The sequence below is a fragment of the Triplophysa dalaica genome, chromosome 3 (genome assembly GCF_015846415.1).
Source record: "Triplophysa dalaica isolate WHDGS20190420 chromosome 3, ASM1584641v1, whole genome shotgun sequence".
Taxonomy (NCBI): Eukaryota; Metazoa; Chordata; class Actinopteri; order Cypriniformes; family Nemacheilidae; genus Triplophysa; species Triplophysa dalaica.
This window is the reverse complement of record NC_079544.1, coordinates 18,861,489-18,885,842: the sequence shown is the minus strand read 5'-3', so window position 1 is coordinate 18,885,842 and position 24,354 is coordinate 18,861,489. Positions and strand designations below refer to the sequence as shown.

General features: G+C 38.0%; 2 protein-coding genes across 3 annotated transcripts in view; one reads left to right on the top strand and one right to left on the bottom strand.

Annotated features, from left to right (window-relative positions):
* Positions 1 to 405: 405 nt before the first annotated feature.
* LOC130417831 (tripartite motif-containing protein 16-like) lies at positions 406 to 3,699 on the bottom strand. Of its 2 annotated transcripts, none has more exons than XM_056743652.1 (6): positions 3,058 to 3,699; positions 2,727 to 2,822; positions 2,171 to 2,404; positions 1,890 to 2,052; positions 1,701 to 1,757; positions 406 to 1,577 (listed from the first exon to the last, which is right to left on the bottom strand). In XM_056743652.1, the coding sequence occupies exons 1-6, from the start codon at positions 3,646 to 3,648 to the stop codon at positions 1,021 to 1,023; spliced, it is 1,698 nt and encodes a 565-aa protein (XP_056599630.1). In that variant the 5' UTR covers positions 3,649 to 3,699; the 3' UTR covers positions 406 to 1,020. The 2 variants fall into 2 exon arrangements, with proteins under 2 accessions (XP_056599630.1, XP_056599631.1); XM_056743653.1 differs by having other exon boundaries at positions 1,701 to 1,745.
* Positions 3,700 to 5,911: 2,212 nt separating this feature from the next.
* The window catches only part of myo10 (myosin X), a 42,350-nt gene continuing 23,907 nt past the window's right edge, over positions 5,912 to 24,354 (top strand). The window contains exons 1-4 of the mRNA XM_056743651.1: positions 5,912 to 6,349; positions 14,962 to 15,060; positions 16,654 to 16,812; positions 22,882 to 23,069. Coding sequence (XP_056599629.1) covers positions 6,329 to 6,349; positions 14,962 to 15,060; positions 16,654 to 16,812; positions 22,882 to 23,069 — 467 coding nt within the window. The 5' untranslated portion in view covers positions 5,912 to 6,328. The remainder of the gene's footprint in view (positions 6,350 to 14,961; positions 15,061 to 16,653; positions 16,813 to 22,881; positions 23,070 to 24,354) is intronic.

The window sequence follows — 24,354 nt, the reverse complement described above, 5'->3', positions numbered from 1 at the left end:
CACGGAGAAACATTATTAGTGTTCAGAGTGTTCATTAGTATTTTCCTTGAACTCAAGAATCCCCTTGTTTTTCAACGTCCGCAAACAAGTGTCATCATATAAAAAACAAATGAAGAGGTTGATTCCAAAATGAGATAACTTATTTTTTTTTTAAAAATCATGTTTTTTTTATTGTGCATTGCAATTACTATCAACCAAACTGCAGTTGGTTTATTTTTATTTAAGCCATTATAACTAAAAAAATACAGTTACTTAACACTATAAAAACATGATAACATCATAAAAAACATGATTTTTTTTTAAATTGTATCTCAAACTGGAACCAAGCTCTTCAATCCACTAGATGTCAGTCTCACAGACTCACAGATAAAGTCAGTCACCAGCAGTGATAGAACACAATGGTGATTCAGGTAGGTTTTTCTCATTTTATTTACAATTTATAAACACTTTATTTAAATTGTTTAATTATATTGGATGCTCAAACTTGTTGTATGGCAATATTATCTGTACAATTACTATATTTTCTATTCTATTACTATAAGGTCTCCATAACATTTTCTTTTTAATGTGAAGCAAGTTTCATTACTAGTGACAGTCATGTGGGAATTATATGACCTGCATCAAACTGCAACATAATTCATATATTTTTTACGAGGAAACAAGCCTATTCACATATAACACAATCACCCAAACACAATTTTGTACCAAAATGTTCACACATGATATTTTTAGTGTCAAACATTTTTTATACATACCTTTTGATTTCAATCGAATATGTCATCAATCATTTGATTAATCTAAATTGAAGATGTTAAATCATATCGGACATGTTTCATTAAGGGCTTGTATAGCCTAGTTAAAGATTTGGGTTTATAATTCCAAGTTTAAACCTGTTGACTGGGAATCCAAAACCTGTCATAATTTCCTGGGGACTGTCTCTATAAATTGAAATATGCAAATTAGAAAGTCATTTATTGTTGAGACCCTGTGACAACTATATCACTTTTAAAAATTAGATTTTTATGTAGCAATATTTGTTACATCACACAATTTTACTCTTGATACGATTTTATCCAAAACTGATCCATGAACCCAAAGCCCAGGATAGAGAGGCTGAGTGAATTTGGTCTGGACACTGTGTATGAGAGTCATTGTGTCAGAGACACTGTAGAACGACAGAATTCCTGCACTGTGATCAACATACATCCCTATTCTGGAACATCCGGGCACTACACAGAGTTGAGTGTTTTTATGATTGTGATAGAATGAGTAGCTATATTCAGAGCAGTATAAACACCAGGACTGAACATTATGTCCAAACCTACAATTATTATCCGTTCCTTTCCTGCTGATGCTCTTATATGACACTGATATACCAACATTACTACTCCACTCAAACTCCCAGTAACTTCGTCCACTCACACTCTCTCTACTCAACACTTGAGCTGTACCATCAAATCTGTCTGGATGATCAGGATACGACTGGTCTATCCCAGTGTGAATAATAATTGTGTTCCCATTAGACAGACAGAGGTGTTTATGTGGTGTGTTTGGATCCATTGTCAGCTGGTGGGAGTCTGAGAAAATAAAACATATAATAATTTTGATTGAAATGTGAAAACTTCAAATTGACTGATGATATAAAACAACAACATTTTCTCTCTGTATGTCTCTTTGTATTTATGCTAATAATAACTTACATTGGAGGAAATCCTTTCTGGTCTTTGGTTCGTACCTGAATATCTCTTTGTGTTTCACTATGGAAAATAAACTTTTTACTGTAAATATTGTCAATTGAAATAGAACCTCAAATATTTCAGACTTATTTTATTGTACATTGTATTTCAACATAATGATGCATTATAACAAGCCAATGAATGACACTTTACCTTTAACAGATAGATTTTCTATCTTTTCTCTGCAGAAATTCTCCAGATTCTCTTTCAGAAGAGACATGGATTTTCCTACATCATCAAAAGAGAGGAGAGAACTGACTGAAGTGATGTTGAGTGAGTCTGTAGATCCAGGAGGAACACAGATGGACTGGAAACTCTACACACACACAAAGGCAAATAATATAAACTAAAGACACATTTGATAGAAAATACAATCTCTTTAAACATGCTCTTCAATTTATAAATGCTACTGTACTGTTTTTCCGATCTGTTACCTGGAGGAAATGAATGTGATCATCTGTGTGTGAAAGCTGCTCCAGCTCAGTGTCTCTCCTCTTCAGATCATCAATCTCCTGCTCCAGATGCTTCAAGAGTTCTTCAGCTCGACTCACTGCAGACTTTTCCTGATCTCTGATCAGCTTTATCACCTCAGAGCGACTTTTCTCAATGTAGTGGATCAGTTCAGTAAAGATCGTCTCATTGCCCTTCACTGCTGCCAGAGCAGAGCGCTGTTAGGACACACACACAGAGAGAATTTTTTTTTTTAAATAACTCTAATTCAAGTCACCAAAGCCACACATCATATTACCACAAAGCAAAAGATAGGGAAAGAAAATTAAGGAAAAATTAATATTCATATATATATAAATGACAAGAAATGGGTGAAAACTAATTAAAGAGATAGAGAGAGAGAGACATCACACAGTCTATTATCCACAGTGGACTTCTGTGTGACTGTAAAGTGCTCCAGCACTGGACTCCTCAATGACTGACTGGAGGAGAGTCCTAACAGAGAGTGAAACATCTCTTCCAGCAGTCAGCAGTACTCACCTTATGAGTCTCCACAGCCTCTCTCAACTCCTGAAGCTCCTTCTGTCTCTCCTGGATTCTCTGCTGGTATTGTCTTTGTGTCTCCGTCAATTGTTTCTGTAGGATGCATTATTTACAAAAAGATAAATTGAAAAAGCTGATGTTGAAAAAGGCCTTTCAATCAATATAACAATGTCATGAGGTGCGTGTGAGGTTTATGTAAAAACAGAAGCTAAACTCTATCCTTGAGTGATCCTTGTACAGAATCTATTTTATAGTGATTATTCTTAAGGTATAGTTCTCATTTAGGTATCATGAAGGAATATTTCTGAATTGGTTAGAATAATCATACCTGTTTCTTAGTCCGCTCTTCTTCAGTTGATACTGTATTGTGTTTTTTGTGCTTGCCCACCATACACAGAAGACATATACAATGCTGATCAGTACGACAGTAAATCTCTAAAAGTTTCTCGTGTTGAGGGCAGATCATCTCCTGAAGTCGCCCTGTGGGTTCTATCAGCTTGTGCTTCTTGCCTTTGAATAAATTCTCATGTTGTTCGAGATGATTTTGACAGTAAGAGCTGAGACACACCAGACAGGATTTGACAGCTTTGTGTTTTCTCTCAGTACATACGTCACACTCCACATCTCCAGGTTCAGCATAACAGAGATCAGGACGAGCAGCTTGTAGTTTAGTGTTCTTGAGTTTCTCCACCACTTCAGCCAGCATTGTGTTTTTACCTAAAACAGGTCTTGGAGTGAAAGTCTGTCTGCACTGAGGGCAGCTGTAGACTCTCTTCTGATCATCCTGATCCCAGCAGTCTGTAATACAGCTCATACAGTAACTGTGTCCACAGGGAATAGTCACTGCATCCTTCAGTAGATCCAGACAGATTGAACAACAAAACTGATCCTGAGCTAAAGCTACATTGGCTTCTGCCATATTTATTATGTACCATTACACAGCGCCCAGATCAACGACTGGTTAGTTTCGTTTTCGCTGAACTCAATCATTTCCTTGTTCTGTCAAAAACAACAGTTGTGCTTGTCATCATATAATGAACAAGTCCACTAGATGTCAGTCTTGTATAGAAAGCGAGTTACCACAAGTGATAAAAAAAACAAATTCAGTAAACACATGATTTTATTCTCACTGCTCGTGATTTACCACATTTGAATTTCTAAGGAAGCTCTAGCCTGTGATATACTATTATTATTGTTATCAAATTTGTCTGTATTTTCTATACCATTACAGAACAGTTTCCGTTTTTAATATATATTAAAAAAAATCATATTCCAAAAGTACCCAAAAAGGAAAAAATAGAGAAATTGAATATACGATGTCTTCAGCAATGGATGTAAAGTAAGTTTCGTTATTTTTAACAGTCAGGCAAGATCTTTATGACCTGCATCAAACTGCAACATATACACTGAATATATTTTTACAAGCAAGCAAACAAGCATATTCACATGAAAACATTGACACAAACACATACAAGCATACACCCAAATGCTCACACATTTGGTGATGTCAAAGAAAAACATACAGGGGAATTAATGTCTCTAATATTAGTATTGTAATATACATCAAAACGACTTACATTGCTTTATCCTATACATTTTACATAGGTATCTGCAATAACCTGGGGTCGAACCCACAACAATGTTCTTACCACAGAGCTACAGGAAAGCTCTAAATATGTAAAGTGTTAAGCCAAATATAAAGATATGAAGAACTTATAAAGAACATGTGACACTTTTATTTGTAGAATGTCAGTTATTTTGGGGCATTGCATAGTTTTAGTCTTTAGTCTTATTTCTAAAATCCAGGATAGAGAGGTTGAGTGAATGTGGTGTGGACTCTGTGGATGAGGGTCATTGTGTCAGAGATGCTGCAGAAGGACAGAATTAGCTTTAGAGTCTCTTCTGATGGTCTTGATCCCAGCAGACTGTAATACAGCTCATACAGTAACTGCGTCTACACGGAATAATCACTCAATGCATCCCCCAGGAGATCCAGCCAAATTAAACAACTAAACACTGAAACACTTGCTTTTTTAACCAAGCATTTTAAGAAAGAGAAATGTACATGATTGATAGTCAGTTTCGTTTTCCCAGAATTTTAGCATTTCCTTGTTCTGTAGTTTGTCATGCTGTGTAGGCTTGTCTAATAAAGTACACTAGATATCAGTATTGTAGAGAAAGTCACAAAGGTGCGCATTCTATATCTTGATAAAATTGTATTTATACATTTATTTATCATGTACTATATCGTTTTATAGTAATAATAAGTAATATTGGTCAAAATTAATGTTATCATACATGGAATAAAAAAATTGAATGAGCCCAAAACATACATAAATGTACAAAGTCTAAACCTAAAACAGAAAATAATTGTGGTTTGGATTTTATGGATGATGGTCATGCCATCAACTATTTTCAATGTAATTTACAGTTAATTAAGGTTAAGTTTTAAAAAAGTTTACATGTGAACCGTCACATTTTTTAGGTTTGGGGAATTTTGGCAAGGCAGGGGTTCTCAAACTGGGGGCCCAAAGATGGATCCACGGGGACCACAGATTTCGTAATATTTTATGAAATAGATAAATATTTCATGAATTGTATACAATCAAACGTCAGAAAAATAAGACCAACAACTTAAAATATCGATGTTCCAGCATCGTATTACTATATATGTTTTAATTTAATCAAAACAGGCCAACTAAATTAAGATTATAAGTATTTATTAGGGGGCCACACAAAGGGGGCATTACAACGAAAAAGTTTGAGAATGACTGGTGTAGTAGGGCATTTGTGCAGGGCAGCTGTTAAAAAGCATACTCAGCAATCGTGATGATGTCCTTTACAGCCTCACCAGACATGACCATTGAGTTCCTGTGACCTGTAGTCTACACACAACACAAACGCGAAGAAAGTGATCAAATCCTTCATAATCACTCTGACACGAGCGTGTAATGGTCACAGACTCGAAACTAAAATGATATTAACCAAAAAAATATAACATAGTTTACTGTCTTCTGCAACGCACCTAGAGGAATAAAATAGCTCTCCGTTTGGTCGTCGTCAGATTTGGCAAACAGCGGCCTCACCACGGGAACGGCAGGCGCTCCGCTCCGCGCGAGTCTACGGGGCGTCGAAAATTTTGCCATTCAAACTGCTCGCGGGGCGGAGCCACCGGTCAGCGATCAGACTCAGCGGAGTCGCTGCAAACTTGGCAGGGGACGAAGCCCTCGCTGTTTACCGAGGCGCGTGTCACGCCGGCATACAAAGTGGCCTCGCTCTGTATTTTTAATCCCGTCACGGACATCCGAAAGCCGCTCGCGAGACCCGGCGGCACAGCGCTCGTGAACGATTACTCTTTTCTTGCATCCGCGTCTTACAGCAAAACTCATTATAGTTTTTAACATCTGTATGGTCTGAAACAAAGACGCGTCTCTGCGAACGGTAAAGAGAGAGAGAGAGAGAGAGAGAGAGAGAGAGAGAGGCTTCATTAGTAACCAGAGTTCTGTGAGATGCGTAAACTTTCCACGCTGTTGTCTGTCACCGATGGTTCGGCTCGGAGACTCATATGAAGACCACAGACATTAATAATTATAAGGACAATGGATAACTTTTTCACAGAGGTAATGTAAAAGTACAGTTTTACTGTTTGTATAAAATGTTTAATGTCACCTGTTTTTGTTACCAAAACACATGAAAGTTGCAACAGTTGTAACAACTACGTTTTGTAAGTAAGGGAAACTAACCGGTTGTATGTCTCTCTTCAGTGTCGCTTTCAAAGTTGTTTAAGTGTGTGTGTGTGTGTGTGTGTGTGTGTGTGTGTTGACCCGTTTCTGGACTCGGTTTGGTCTCCTGCAGTCTGGGATTGTTCCCAGCGGAGATCGCAGGCATTTCCTCACCTTTCTTCTTTCTTCCTCCTCAACATCCCGTCGCTATTATTAGAAGTCCAAACATAAACTCGCGTGTACACTAACTGAATGAACAAGTAGTGTTTCGATCAGGAATACTCAACCTTTATTGTATATTCATGTAATAACCAATATTGTAGTCCTAACATAAAGTAGGCTATTGAATTTGTAGATGTAATATTCTGTAATACCAAGAATGTGATATGATAAGTGTGTACGTTTATGGTCTAATAATATAACTAGTAATGTTATGGACACATGATTTAATTTTAAAGATAAAATTCTGTCATAATTTACTAATTCTCATGTAATTTCATACCTGTCTAAAATTACTTGGTTCTGATTGAGAAAGATAGTTTGAAGAATGTTATCAATTTTCTGGGATATCGTTGACCACAGTAGGGAAGAATTAAATGGTGGCCAAAGGTGCCCGAGATCTCTTCTATTTTCCTAAATTCTTTCAAATATCGTTTTTTGTGTTCAACAGAACAAATAGATAAAATAAAATCCTACTATGATAGTGATGATGTCCCAGAACTGAAAATTGCTAACATTCTTCCAAATATCTTTCTCTGTGTTCATTGGAACAAAGACATTTATACAGGTTTGAAACAACCCGAGGGTGAATAAATGATGACAGATTTTTCATTTGTGGATGAACTATCCCTTTTTATGGTTCATTATCATTTTTAAACATTTGTGACTATGTCTTTTTGTGATTTACTGTTTTCTACATAAAATGATTTTAGATATTGTAAAGATTCCGTTAAAATCTAATCATGATTTCTATAATATTGACTAAGTAAGATCGAAATCTTAGTAAAAGGAATAGTTGCAATCAAACTTCATCTCCCAATTAGATGAGGATGAAGACTTTTTCCTGGATTTCACTGACAGGCTCACAAAAAAAATATTTGAATATTTTTTTTTAAATGTCATTTTTTTGTTTTTGATTACGTAAAACTAGAAATAACACAACTAATTATTAATGGAATTTTGGGGAATGTTTGCTTGGACTGATGATGGGAATCAGACAGTGGTATTATTCATTCCTCATGGCCTGATGGTGACATGAGCTCGAGATGATGATCAGCCGCACGAGCCGCTCCCTTGAGTCAGAGCCACGTGAGTCACAAACAAACTCCGCCAGTTTTCCCTTGAGGTGGCTCATTGGGATCCCCAGACTGCGCTTTCACCTATGGAGGTGTGGCCCTATTAAATAAACCCATAAGACCATAATTCACCTGTGCTATCTCAGAAATATTGATTATACCAATGGTTAACTTATTAACATTGGTCCTGGCTTCCCATAGAACTGCTGGTTTTTGTCTTTTTATCGGACACTCCTTTTAGTTCACGAAGCTTTCTGCTAATGAGCCGATGATTTGAAACACATGAAATGTGCAGTGTTGTGCGTCCCAGAGAACCACAGGAACATAATCCATGTAAAACATAATTCCTGGATGGCCACGTGCCTGCAAAGGGGAGCTCGGGCCTTAATAAAACGCACCTGAAACAGCTAGAAAGGTCTGCAGGATTACTTACAAATTACAGACGGGTGTGTTAGAGCAATGTGGGGCCAATACCCAGCAGTACAGTGGTCCTCCAGGACAGCATTCTGACAGCCCTGGGCTATGTACATTATATATGAAGTGCTTTGTGGTCTTGGAGGGAAGCAGTGAGCTTCCAGAGCTCGATCTGCACCAACTTTACACAATAGTGTCAAATATCCGGCGGCTGCTGCATATCTAGCAGGCGAATCGGTTCTGAACAAAAGCAGCAGTCTTTAAAAAGAGAGAGTGCAGCGTGCACAGAAACCGATTCAGCAGAAGCTTGTGGGATGGGGGGATGAGAATCATGACGCTTTTCTCTCACATAGCTCTGTCTACAAGACTGACCTCAGCCAGAGAGAGATGAGACACCATGATTCCTGTCTCACACATGGCTGTTGTACACGACTCCACAGAGAGTATATAAAGAGTGATGAAGTTTGTTATTTCTCAAACATAACTGACCCGTTCTGTCTCTCCAGCTGTTTGTGTTTTGGTTTAGCATGGATGCATATGCACACATTTCAGTTTGCAGTTATGGTTGCAGGTCCGTTTCTGCTTTAGGTGTGTTTGTGTATGGCTGTGTTTGAACAGCAGTGTCAGCAAGGTTAATGCCTCCCTGCAGTCGCTATGGGTGGAGCTTAATCAAAGGTGAAGCTCTTTGTTTTCCTACGAGTTGGCCAATCAGAGTTGTAGGTACTGTTTGACAGTTTTGCTTTGGTAGAGGAGAGCGACGATCAGTGAATGTGTGTTTTGTAAAGCTGTGGATGCAAAAGTGAGGTCTCATGCCCAACTTTCACTTTGATTTGTGTTTTGGTTGTAACTTTGTTTACTGTTGTTTAAGGGTATACATGAACATTCTGTCATCATTTACTCACCCTAAGATTGCTAAACAGAAAGGAAGATATTTGGAAGAATGTCAGTAACCAAACAGGTCTCATTCCCCTTCGACTTTTTATTTTGGGACAAACTATCATTAATATTTTAAGCCGATGCACATGCATGCAGAGTTTGGGGATTTGAACTCCTTAAGGCTATAATACACTTGAAAGACTTTTGCTCAGATTTCACCCAGATTTTTAGTCTCGACTTGTTGCAGAAAGTCTTTGCCAGTCTGCAGATTTAATCAGTAAGCATGTTTCTATCTGAATCTTTCAAAAAGTCTTCTGTATTCCAGCGATTAGTAAAACACACATTGGGGGGTGGATCATATTCAGCACCTGGTTTATAGCAGCCATGGCCGAGTAATAGTATACACAAACACATATTTACCTATCCAAATGAGGATATGCTCTTAAATATCAAGTTAATTATAATTACTGCAAAAATACTGCGATAATAGAGTTTTGTAGCCAAAGTCAACGAGTGTTGACTTTGAGAACATCTAGCCTATATGCTAGTTCACTTCTAAACATTGACAAAATTAACTTACATCGCGTCTACACTGGATGCGAGCGTCACAAAGGGACACAACACACGGGGTCTAATGGGATGGTCTAGTTACGCCACATCCGTATAATGTATAATGGCTTCTAATGTGTTCTATTGTCTTTACCGTGTCAGGTGTAAACGGTGTTGTTTTTTCTGCCCTGAAAATACACAAAGGCCGTATACGACAACAGATTTTTGTCCAAATGCTCTTTAGACTGACAGAGTAGACGAAGCAAAGGATCCACTCAGGGTCCAACTTGATTTGACTGACCAAGTTTAAAAATAAATATAAATAAGAGCTTTTTGTTGGTGCTGAGAGAGGGTAAGGATCCGCACGTTATTTCAGTGTCACATGCAAGAACATTAAAATAAACTTGATTTAACAAATGAAATGTCCAGTGTGTCCTTTTTTGGAGGTGTATTAACAAAAATGTATCTCTTAAAAAAAGATCTCTTCAGAGGTGTATAAAGATCATACATAATAAAGCGTTTATGTTTGTACTGCCTCAGAATGTGCTATTTCTATTTACATACACCCTTACATGGAATTCGCAATGTTGTTCGCCATGTTATCAGGCCGAGCACGTTTCGGAAATACCTTATCTCCTTTGGCAAAGAAAAAAAAACTTGACAACATCTTAGTGCTGTGTCAGCCACCGTATTGCTTCGAAAGGGAGGGGTGGAGTGAGTCGTTGGTTGTAATTCGCAACCTCACCGCTAGATGGCAATCATTTGCGCATACTGGACCTTTAAAAGAAATAGGTTTAGGTTCATCTCGGGTGCACATAAACACTAACAGCTCTCTACCACTTCAGTTCCCTTTTATTTTACACACACACAATAAATCTTGTGACTAGCTTAATGATTAAACAGCAGAGTTAAAAGCAGCTTGTAATGAGGAGATTGATATCCGGAACAGAGTATGAGAGGGAGAAAGAAATAAGAGGAAAGAACTGTTAGTAGGTTCATTCTGCATTTAACCATTTGTTTTGATAGTTGAGTTTGTTTTGTGAACAAAAACATGAACACAAACACTTTATTGCTTTACTGTTTTATTTGTTGACTAACGCACTAAAACGGCTTAACAGAGAAATAAACGAACTTCCCGTTATGATTCATCACGATTCCATTTCTGTGCTGCTTCTAATTAACAGCCAGGTGCAAAGGCCACACGTACACACATGGTCACACTCACTCGCACGCACACAGACACACAAACACACACACACACACACACACACACACACGTGTGTACATGCATGAAGATGATCTTTGTCTTTGTTCTGCTGTACCTAGTATATACTTCTTTCTCTCATGCTCTTACACTTATTCCTGGTCGTGAAGTTTAAACAAACATTTTTAAGACACAGTTAAGGAGAGAATTTGAGATGGCTTTTAAAAAGTAGGTCAGGCAGCCATGAAGTATAAGATGTGTGTGTGTGCTTTAGGGGGTTGCTTGGTGAGAAAGGTTTGATTATGTGACTAGAGAACTTGACAAAACTCTCCACACAACTCCAAACTTTAAGTGCACGCATGTAGATCACTCTTGGATGAGATCTGGATTTTGGGTCTTTGGGTTTGAAGTATGCAGGAATGCCCTTCATCATTTGTCTGTCTTCCTGTTGACCCAAACGATATCTGATCCCCGACATCCTGCAGCCAATTGAGGGAAGCAGAAAAGGGGGAAGAGAGAGAGGCAGACATTAAGGGAGAGAGAGAGAGTATGTGTGTGCGGTAAGCTCTAAACATGCCCAGTAAGCAACAGTGAGATTACAGAGTTACTCTGGTCTGTTTCATCCTTTACTCCACCCAGTGTGACCGCTCTCCAAAACTCTGATATTATTTTAGGATTTTAGAAACACAATGCAAGGGAACACTGGCGCATACACGCACAGAGCACAGTTTTAGACATCAAAGCGAGAGTTTTTTCTTTTATCTGAAGATAAAACGAAATTTGGAGTGGTTGATGTTGTATTTGGGAGCTGTGCATCAGTTGTGTGTGTGATGTTTTCCTTGGAGTCTTCGCTACCTGTTTAAATCCGTGAATATCCTCAGACATCTGTTTTAGCACAGGATCTGAGCTGATGCCCAGAATATCTGGCTGACGCTTCGTCTTTTTATTTCTTCCTGTTTTTTTTCTCTCACAATTTCTATGTTCTTCTTTCTGAAATAAATGTCTTGTCTGTTAAAGTTTTGTGCCATTTAAAAAGGTCACGGAAATCTGTGTGAACGTTCAAGCTGGATAGATTTCATGTGATGAGAATATTTAAAGATATTTTGGATGAACGTGTGGGTCATAAACTGGTTGAGCTGTCCTAATCTCCTAATGTTTGTAGATAAATACGAGACACAGTCAGAGCTGCTTAACTCGAAATACACTTCTGTCAAGGATATGTACATAGCAGATCAACTATTGTTTTTACGTCATTGCATTTGTAACAGACCAACCATAACCTGAAGACTTTTTCATAAAAGCTTCTCTCTATTTTTTAAATGTCAACAACCCTTTTTTATTCTGGAAAAATATGTCTTTTATGATGTTGCTGAGAAAAGGTATTGTCTGGTTTTGCTTGCATTGGGGAAATGTAGTATGTCCTCATTTGTAAAAACGCTAAATATATTTTTAAAATTATTAAAAATATGCAAAATGTTTTGTTAAAGTTAGGGTGTTGGTTAGGGTTGGTCCAGAGTAAAAATTACCTGTGTTGAAAAACAATAGAAGTCTATGGTATGTCCCCATTTAAATAGCTATGTAAATATGTGTGTGTGTCAAGGGATCAATGACACATTAACCCAGTACGAAGAGAAACGTGCGTGTTTGCGATTTCATTTGGGGGGTTCATGATGCTTTTTACAAAGCCCATGAGTGAGACATTGAGTAAGCAGTGTGTTTGGTTTATTGCAGAGATGGAGAATTGGATTAGAGGCCCAGAATTCCTGAGATAAATTCAGTTTGGGGTGAAACGCAGCTTCCTGTTTGTGTGGGTTTGAGACATTAACTTAATGAGACAGACTGAGATATAAGATTTTAAAGCAATTTAAGACTTATTCAGTACAGAGTTGATTTATATGTGCGTTGTACAACTTTGTGTAGATTTTATTTTAAAGTTTTTTGAGCTTGGTATTACTTGTGTATATTGTTCAACAGAAAACACTGACCGTGAGCTTATCGATACACACTATGTTTTAAAGAGCGGGCAGTACACTTCACTTGTTCGGACTACTAGAAAGGACCATTAGAATGTGTGATTTTCTATTTAAATGTCTGCCATTGCATGTAATATAAACACTATATGTAATGCTTTCATTGGTGAAATCCTTTTACCAATCTTTATTTCTCTCTTGTTTTTGTAATTATCAGATAACCTTAGCAGACATGGCAGGTTAAAAGTGAACTCAAAAATGAACAAAGCTATAAACTAACAAGATATACAGTAATGTTAGTAACAGATGTTAGCAATCATTGTCAAAAATTGTCAAACTCGTGTCCCTGTTTTAGCAAATGAAAGCTTGTTTTGTGGTTGTTGCAGCCGTTTTCAACTCCATGACAATTATAATAATGTAATAATAATAATAATCCTGTTTCTAGTTTACATTGACTCCCTGGGGGAGTGTGCAACTATTATACATTTTATTGTAATTCATTAATTTTTTTATTTTTTTATTTTAGGGTTTAATGATCTGTTGAACAAGGGATAAATTGAAGGCTACAAACAAAAAAGAAATACACAATATTTGTCCACGGGTTGACAAACAGCTCAACAGTTTACATGAACAATGTTAAATAATGTTAATACATTTGCAGTCTCTTAACAAAAGTGGTAATGCAATACTTTAATCAGCAGCTTTCATCAGTATTTATTTAGTTTTAATTCCCATAAAACTCAAGTTGCATCACTGATGGGCGTTCTCTGTCCCACGGTGTACAGACCCATATTTTAAATAATATTTTTTATTGTATTGATTCGTTTTTGTTGTGAATGAATGCTGACACACAGAGCAAATCGGCTGCTTGGAGAAAGTGTGTAACTCTCACTCTCTGTGTGTCCAAATGCACAGCTGTTCTGTAAAAGTTCAGTCGAATCATTCAACAGTGTGTGTGTGTGTGTGTGTGTGTCTGTGTGTGTGTGCGTGTGTTCTTCCGCTGTTCTGGGTTATAAAGGGCTGTTGAGTGTATGCCACTGCATGAATAAGAGGTTAAGAGAGAGATAGAAGGAGAAAGAGATGGAGCATATTTGTTACTGTTTGTCCTTTTTTCTGATTCAAGAGTCTTTTGGTGACTATTTAGTTTTTACAGCATTTATGTTATCCTGGTCATACAATTATTCTCATCAGGAAAAATATGTTTACATATGGATAATTGTTTTAGAACATATGCTAAGTTTAAACAACTACAGTACCCACAATGCAGTTTGTAACTTGAAAACAATGCAGCAGTGTTTGATGCGTTGCTGACAGTGTGTGTGAGTGATTGAGGGTGTATATGTGTGTATCCGGCTAGAAGTAGGGAATGGGGTTAAAGTTCATGTGTGTCTCGGTGGGCCCTTACAAGCAGTCATGCCAGTTCACGTCACCATGTGTTTTTTCATCAGCCGGTAAATTAAAGTGTGAGAGAGGAATTGGTCTTTAATGACTTTGAAGTATTTGTAGTACCTTGAGCTACAGTCCTAATTAGTAGACTCTCTCAGAGGAAAATGTTTTCGCTCAGATATTGATCTTTCATTGTTCTGAAAACTTTGAGCTCTTACTGTAGTTACAGTTGGCTGCACATTGCACATGTGATATGCTTCTATTTCACATTTCACAGTTTAATGCAACTATGATCGTCTTGGCATGTCCCTCTTTTGCCTTGATGACAGCATGTATTTGAGCTGGCATTCAGACTTTGGTTTCTTGGCAGATCTGAGCACATTTTGTGGCATTGTTGTAATGTCTCCATTTGCTTTGCATTCATTGTTGACATGCATGTTGAAACGATTAAAGAGATAAGTTACCCCCAAATAAAACTTATGTCATCATTAACTAGTATTACTACAAACTTGTATGACTATTTTTCTGCAGAACACATTATATTTTGAAGAATGTGAAAATTTTTGCCCAATGACTCATCCAGTGAGACGTTTCTCAACATATCTTATTTTATTTCCCACAGTAGCTAAAGTTCTATACATGTTCGGAATGAAGGGTTAATAAATGATGCAAAAATTTATTTTCTGGGGTGAACTATCCCGTTAAGAACTCTGCAACAACTTGTTAAAACTGTTAGTACATTGTTATAACTTAAGATCACAGGTTTTTGCTATTGTTCTGTATATTTCTAACAACTGTCAATGTGTTTGTTGGCAGGGCTGTCGTGTTTGGCTCTGGGTGGAGGATCATTATGTCCCCAGCACCGTGGATTCGTGCTCTGGTGGGGTGGTGGTCTTTAACACAGACTATGGACAGGTAAGGCTGTAGGGATGGTGGTGTATGCATTACACAGGAACTGTGGCTTAACATCTGCTCCGTGCACCTCAGATCAAAACACGCCTCTGAACAGGTGGCATGCTCTCATTTTACACAAACACAAACATCTCTGTGTCGCCAATCGCCACGTGTGCACAAGAGGCTAGCGGCCGTTTCGTCGTCATGGAGACGGTCACAGAGGTACACAGAGGCGATCTAGAGGTCCGCAAACTCTGTGAACTGACACGAAACCAAACGGACTATAGCAGTGTTCATGCTTCAGTTGTCATGTGTGTTATTTGAGTTGAGTCTGTTTTTCTTATGTACAGATGAGCACACTTGAGAGTTTCTGGCTTTGGTTCTTGTGTTACCTACATAGTTTTTGTAGTTTTTCTAAAGCACTTATAGCTACGATGGGCTCTGTTACAGTGGGTTAAACATGGTTTAAGGATCAAAGACAAGACGGTCTTTAATTATAAACACACAAGTCAAAGTGCTATACAGTTTAAAGAAAAAGCGAAAGGGCAAAGCAAACACAAAGAGATGAAGAAAAAAGACATGACACGACAAACTATAGAATAATAGAATAATATTAGAAGTATATACAGTTTATCATAATTGTATTATTATATACTGTAGGCTATTTATTATATATAAGTGTCTAGGGTTGATTGAGAGATATCTATGGAGCGATATAAACAGGAAGATGATTCCAGAGCATTAATGCATAATTTAGTTCCTATGCATAAAAACCCTCTTAAATCTGGAAATATTACAGTAACGCATGGGGTATATGTTTTAGACAACATCAGCAATAACATACACATGTGCAAAGAATAATTAAATAAATTAAAAAATAATTGAAATTATTTATAATACATGTGTAATATAACTGTAGGCTCCATTCACATTTCGCATCTAAAACCACGAGGAAAACGTGAGCCGCACTGCTTTCTCCTTTTTTTCTAAAGCGCCTGGACTTTGCGCTCTCCTGGCGTCTGTTGTTGCTAAGCAACCATGGACCACGATAGCCGTTGAGACGAGGATGTATAAATAAACTATATATATTGATTATATGCACTGAAAATACCTTGCAATAACTCTGCTACTAGATTTAGTTATGTAGTGATCATCCGTGTCTCCATTTTCATTGAGCTTGTCTATTGGCTGGTTGGTTCTTGTCACATGACGGGTTTCTGAAAAGTTGAGATTTTGTCATCTTGATGGCCAATGCGCCTGAAACCTATTTCCGCACGTCTACATCTAAAATAACGAGTAGAAATGTGAATCGGAATGGTCGCCAAGGCACTTGCTACTTTATGAAATATACATTTCAATAATTTTGCATTCCCAAGCGTGTGCAGAGGTGCCATTAACAACGGCTCCAAACATAGCTCGTCCAATCAGATTTCGTAGACATAGACATAATTGTTCACAGTTGTTTTTCGTTCCCTCTGTGTTGCTCTGTCTTTTGTTTCTATTGTCATCTTTATGTACGTTTACTGTAAATGTGCATGTATTAACACTAACACACAAGTAAAGGAAAGAGATAGAGTACTGTTAATATATGTTGTAAATGTGTGTGTTGCACAGGTGTACACCTATAAACAGAATGCAGTTAGCAGGCAGAGGGTGTATCCCATGCACAGCAGCAGTATTTCCGGGGTGGAGGACATGGCAACCCTGCAGGACCTGCACGATGGGGCCATTCTACACAACCTACAGCTTCGCTACAAACAGAAGAGGATCTATGTGAGCAAACATGCATACAATAAAATAAACAATATTTGCAGAAGGGTAGTTGACGGACTTATAGGAAAATTTGGAATGGTATGACAGCAAAAATTTAAAGTAAAACAATGTAGATATATCTGTCTTATGCTATTTCATATGATAAATATTAATATTAATAATGTAATATTGACCGTTTGGTTTCAATTTTGCTATATCACACCATACGATTTATAAACACATGCACTGTGAATGATGTGTGTGTCTGTGTGATTGTTTCAGCTGTAGGGAAAGACGTAATTGTCTTGGATACTGGGTTGTTGTGCAGGTGGCTGGATGGCTTTTGGTTCATTAATGTGTCAAAGTAAAATATATTTGCGCAATTACTCCTCTCTTTCTCTCTCTGAATCCTGCCTCACAACTGTGTGATAAAAGAGTGTACTGTGTTTTCGTCTGGAGCTGGTTCAGCTGTGTTGAAAGTGTGTGAGTTTGTGTGTTTGGTGCGCCAGGGATGTTGTCCGGGCCAAAAGCATTTAGTCTAGTTCCAGATTTGCAGACTGACTCTTTATTCGATTTTCAAAGTTGTCAATCCAGTCCAATAATACATCTGAGACTGCATATCTGCTATATCTGTCCGTTTGTTTCCGTATTCATATATACGCAACATTCGGTCTTGACACACTGAATATTAATACTTCTTTGTTCTTTAGATCAGCACCATGTGTGTATATCAAAAAAGAGGAATAACCTATTTTCGTAATGCACAAGCACACACACACACACACACACTAGCTGTCTGTTTGTTTGTCACGTAAGGCTGTGTGATTGGTTGAGTTTTAGCGCCAGCTGTCCTTTCAGAGTTGGTGGGTGTGGTCTGCAGGTATGTGATGTTATCAGAACAACGTCAGATTTACTGTCACTTCACAGGGGAAAACTACACCGGCACCTGTTTCGACATAACCGGAACCATTTCCCACACCTTGTTTGAGGCGTGTCCTGACAAGAAAGAAATGTCCCTGAAAGGGCAAAATAGTGTTTATGAAATGTCTGAAAATGGCAAAAGTTTTATTTTAGAGTTAGTCTGTGCATTGTAAAAAATAACAAAAATGTTAAACAAGGCAACCTGCTGCATGATTTTTTATTTTGGCCAACTTAAAGGGATAGCTCACAAAAAAAAATCTGTCATCATTTACTCGCTCTCGAGTTGTTCCAAATCTGTATAAATGTCTTTGATCTGATGAACACAAAGATATGTGACCCTAAGTAGTTCGGGAACATTTTTATTAAAGAGTAAGTAGCATATGATTTCCTACTTTGGTTTATGGATTGTCCAACAACAGGTTTATGTACATAGAAGGTGTAAAAACACTATTATGTCATAATAATAGGTAATTATTCTTACCTTACTTCTTGACTGACTCTCAAATGATTCGTTCCTTAATGTGTTGCAAATGGAAAGCCTACCATCATTGCTGGATTACGGTTTACAGGTTATATACAGTGTATAGATAGAGATGACTGGGATTTTACCTTACCATCTTGAGCCCACGTGTGACGACGAAACATCTGAAGACGATAGTAGATAATAGATAGACGATGACAGATCGAACACTTAAATTTGCTGAGTTCAAAGCTAGATAAACAAACTGTAATACCCCAGAAATAACGGTACATGTTAAAGTTAGCGTTAAATGCATTAGCTAAACACAGATATAAGGTACACAAATATTTCTTGAAGTTCAGACAAAAATAAATAGTCACACTTACAGGTTTCGGTGGAGCTAACAGGTCCAAATAAGGTTGGTATTTCCCCCTTTCAAGGATAGTCTTGTAACATATCCTGCAGTGAACCTGCCAAGATCATTGAAGCAATCTTCAGTGAAATGACGTGCGCACAGTAAATCCCAGGGTTTATACTCTTTTGGTGTCATTTTTAAATGAATTGTAACCATTGTTTCCTCAGAAGTTCTTCCTTTGGTAGTTTAAATAAGACTCGCTTAGTTTCACAACGTAGAACACAGGTTTTAGACGGCACACGCATCACAAACGAGCGACAGTGTTTTGGGGGAGGAGAGATTGAAGTTTTCGCGTCAGTCTCAGCAAAACGTAGGCGGGGACTATATCTAGTGACGTAGATACGCAGCAGTTAGAGACACGTCTCGTTTGCGTGATTCAGAGTCGACTCCCTTTTTTACAAGCCAATAACTTCGTTATTTATTCACCTTCGGACTTACAACTTGGCGGACAACTTACTTTCAAACACGCCAACATAACACACTGCATGAAATGTCATTTTCATGATCACATGCTACTTACTCTATAAAAGACAAAAATACATTGTATGGGTCAAATTGATCGATTTTTCCTTTATGCCAAAAATACGGTGGCCGCTAGGTGTCACTGCGCTGCAATAGAAGAAAACACATGCATTGCATTACATTGCATTACATTGAGGCATTTGGCAGACGCTTTCATCCAAAGTGACTTACATTGCTTTATCCTATACATTTTACATGCAAACACAAAAAAACAAGCAAATTCAGAAAGCATCTTCATTAGTTTGGTCAATGCAAACACTTCATTATTTTGGCCCTGCAAACACTCGCAACACAAACAAACACAGAAACGCGCTGCAAACTGCACAGACGACAACAGAAGTGTTTCCGGGGGACCGCAAAAACTGATGCACATGATTGGGACGCGCTTCACTTTGACTGTTCAAATTCGTTAGTGGAGTTGCCAGCCACATTAAAGGTAATTGCTTTTATTTGAACTTTCTTAACTTGCATATCCTTTTGGTAACGCAGAAACATCACGTTTTGCCATCACGCTACGCTATAGCATCACAGGAATTCACAAGCTGCAGTCTACGCCTCTTCCACATTTTTTAGACCTAATGAGTTGATTGGCTAATTGCTGACATATGGGAGGAATCAGAACTCATTAGGATGTCATTTGTTTGTGCGGTGGGTGGTTTGTTTTTGGTGGTCTGTGCCGTGTCCACTTATTCAGCTTCAGAATGATAAAAAAACTGAGTGTATAAACACATCTGAGAGGATGGGGGCCAGTGAGAAACGGAGATCAGAGCACTTTATTTGCTTCTCGAGATGCTGAGGTTAAAGTGATTAGTTTCACAACGCAAATAAACAATTACATTTTCCATGCCATTAAAAACACAGAAGACTGGATGGAAAGAGCTGGCAGTGTGTGTGTTTCTCCTGCAGAAATGTATTGTGGAATGTGTGTCGCATGGAGCTCAAATTCCACCGCATTTAAGACACAAAGAAGTTTCTCTCTCGCTGCAGCTCTGATTATAAACAGCTGTGGACGTTTTTTCAAATTACATTTGGAGAGAAAATGGTAAGGCAGCTTTCCACATCAAACACACACACAGTCTCACGAGGGGGCTGGTGATCCAGAAAACTTCTTTAGCATGTGAGGTTTGCCTCTTTTTTATTACTATTGCACTCTCTCTCTCTCTCTCTCTCTCTCTCTCTTTCTTTCTTGCCTAGTCTGTCTTTCTGCAGTGTGTGTGTGTGTGTTTAGCAGGAAATAGTTCTGCTCAGTTGGCCAGATCATATTTCAACTCTCACCCTACACACTCGATTTAATGACGAGTGTGTGTGTGCGTAGTGAGTTTATGATGCATTGCTATTCATAGTAGTTAATCTCAGCTGTGTCTCTAAAGTGTAACCGTATGTCGGCTTCTGTCTGTGCATGGATCATGTATAACAACTGCATATTAAAACACGCACATTCTTTCGAGTACATACATACATTAGTGATCTGTACAGTCTCCATTATGATCATTCAAATGCTATTAATAACATTGGACCGAGTTCAATAAAACAAGTAAAACACGCAGGGGGAGGTGACTTTAACCCCCAATTAAATCCCCAAGTGAGCTGTTAGACATTTTTAATCACACATTTGCAGACACACCCAGAAGGTTATGGGAAGGGCAGGGCTGCTGTATTCCTGAAGTGGCACTTTAATGGATATTAAATGCCTGTGTGAGTGGCATCTGAGGCAGTATGTCAGACATGGCTTGTCCAAGTCTTTCGCAGACAGGAATCTACAGCTATGTTTAAAGCATACATGTAGCAGTATATATGTTGTCTAGAACACTTCTTAGTAAATAGGATGCTGCTTATGCCAAAAGGTCCATAATCTAAAAACAGTTCAAGTGATATTGTAGCCCAGTGCCCACAATGCATTGCTCTCAAATTGTTTCAGACCAAAAGAGTTCCTCAGAGATGAGGTATTTTTTATACAAACCCCAGAGGCCATTTTAGCACTTCCTGTTCCATCACCCCCAAAGTCTATGGGTTTGTTGAATGGGTTTTTGGTAAATCGCCTGAAATAAGGTCTGTGGTTAACAAAACCTCTAAATATTTTCACGTTTTATCTATGACAAAACAACAATAACAACCCACTCATTGTTTTTTTAAACTTTATTGTGTCTTTAAAACGGCGGTTAATAACAAGTTGCTAAAAGCGACTTGGGGCAGGGACATTAGACAACATTGTGCATATTAATCTCATGTGCACAAATCTCAAAAAAATGTATGGGAATTCATTCATTCATTAATTACTGACCAGGGAACTTGTTTTTAATGTAGTTGGAAAAAGTTGACGGAGGCTTGGTGGTTTTGACGTTGAAATCGAGCGACCGTAATGTAGTCTGTTTATAGCCTCATGTTATCTTTTTACTTCTATAGATTGTATTTCCGCTTCAAACCTAACAAGTGTTGTTTTAATTTAAAAAAGATTGCCTTTATAGACAAAACGTGTAAACACCTTTGTTAACCTCAGAGTTTTATTTTTTGTAATCTTCCAAAAGTCTATGGGCAATGCATAGGCTTTCAGTCGAGAGACTTCCGGAGGAACTTCCAGTTTGGCCTGCAAAAATACATCATCACTGCACTACTCCATTGATAAACAGCTTACACAAATGATTTATGCTAAATTAGATCCAAAGCTAAAAGTAGAGTATATACATGTGAGGCCTGTGTCCGTATACATCTTACAAAATGTATCAAAACTACATATTGTCATTATTTTACAATCTCCTTTATAAAAAACAGTATGTAGTATACAGTGAATGTATATAGGGCAGTTACCAGTACACTATCCTTGCATACTCAACATGACCTAAGCTAGTTCTGTTAAAGTAGATGCAGCTTCTGTAAGGACCATGCACAGTTTTGCAGTAATGGAGATCGTTCTTTACTCAATGACTTCATCTCTCCTGTTCTCAAAATGAGAAGGGAGTCCTGCCAAACCCATTTAGAAGAAACTGATAACACCTGTGTCTCACGGAAAAGGGCTTTTCCTTTGCCAAGGTCCTTCAATTGAACGACTGACAGTTTAATGTTTGCTTTAAACCTTTAAACGTTCTCGCCTCTACTGTAATTCAGTCAGAAGCAAACAGAAACGGAAGCGTTCATATTATTACTAGACCTACTATTTTCAGATTTGACGCAACAAATCTCATGAAGGAGAAAATGCATTTAAAGTACAGCAAAAAAAAAACGTACTAAACTTCACATTTGTGCAGTTAATTCTTTCCTTTTATATTAATTTATATAATTAGTTTATTTTTATTCTTTTTAAGCGTTTCGTACTGAAAGCTCTTTTAGAGTAGGTTGGAAATGTTGCATTTTTATAGCAGTGCGTAAGAAACATGCATTTTATTTGTAATTATTTTGATCATGTTTGTTATTTTTGACAGATCCCTCTCAAACTTTAACTCTATTTTTGGGATACACACACACAGTATACTCGCGCAACATTTTTTTAAACCCACATGAACTTGTGTATGTGTGTGTACGAGTGACAGAAGTCGAGTGTTTTGTGAATCCTGACCTCACCTGACTGACCGTTTAGACGATGATTTGCATTTATTTGGTATTCAAATCGACACATTTCGACAACCAATCAAACCATTTGCATCAGTGGTCAGTAAAGTAGGTTAGTAGTCACCAAAACACACGTGCACGTCTTAGTGTCCACATCCACACACACAAGTGTGTTTATAGTGTGTTATGCATGTTTGAAATCTAAATCCTATTATTTCTCTCTCTGCAGACATACATCGGTTCTATTTTAGCAGCAGTAAACCCGTATCAGTGCCTGTCTGATTTGTACGATGCCGCAGCCGTGAGGCAATACAGCCGACATCACCTGGGGGAAATTCCACCCCACATCTACGCCATTGCTAATGAGTGCTACAGGTCGCTGTGGAAGCGTTCGAACAACCAATGTGTTCTCATCAGGTATGTTTAATGTTTCTAATAGTATTCCAGTCTGTTCCTAACCTTCCAGTGATTTGTGCAGGCTTATCTTGAACACAACCTTTGCGTACATCCAATTCTTTGTAAAGCAGTCTGAGCCCTAGAATCTCAGCCATGACCTTAACCCTCAACTGTGACCTCCGTCTAAGGTGCGAGGTCAAACTCATGGCTTTCCTGACAGCCCTCATTACACAAGCACGCAGGGGTCGAAGGTTACAAACTGCTGTGTTTGTTCTTCACACTGCACATACATATCGTGCCACAGATCTCACATCAGGTTTAGTGAGAGGCAAGAGGTTGCAAATTCGGCAGAATACCTGAACACTGTGACCAGCTCTCGACTAGTAAATCCCTGAGCAAGTAAAGACTCAGCCAACATGCAGACACAGATGGGAACTATCTGTACTAAACGTATTGAGCATGAACAAGGCACAGCACTTCTTGTCCTGCCTGTTCGCAAATTAGGATCTCATTTCCATATCGTAAAACCCAACAAAGAATTTCAATAGAAATCTAATACCCACAAATTGACAGGCCTGCTAGGTGAAACCGCATTAAGTGCAAACAAGTTTTGCCTTTAAAAAGGTCAACCAGTTGGAGACAAATATTTTGAACAGCTTTGCACAGACACACAATGCCCATGAGTTAACACAAGGCACAGCTTTAATGTTATTGCATTAAATAAACCAAAGTGGCATTTTAAAAGCAATACATGACCCATCTTTATTTAATAAAATAAACATACATCAAAATTCAACAAATACTTTTATTAAAGGTGCAGTTTGTAAGAATATTGTAAGAAAAATATAAAAATAACACTTGGCTAGTGTATATATACACATATATCTCAAATGTTTCCAGCTTATAAATCGTGGGAAAATCGCCATTCTAAACAGTGACACAGGACTGTGCTGTCGCCTGTCAATGGCGTCATATCCGCGTTACCCTTTGTTACCGCCTTTCATAACTTACAAACCGCATGAGAACAGTGTTGTCGACCAATGAGAGAGTCTAGCGCCTAGCAAGCCACTAGCTTTTTTCGAGCACTCCCTTATTTATGGACCACAATCATTTGCAACATTTATAAAACTTTACCTCATCCGCTGACATGATTTCTCATTCCGGTCTGATTGTTGGGCATCAACGGTAGAGTTGAAGACAACCATCATTCCATGTTCATTCACAGCGTCATCAAGCTACAGCGTTGCTGTTATTTTTGTTGTTTTGATCGTGCGCCCTCTAGCAGCGGTTTCTACAAACTGTACCT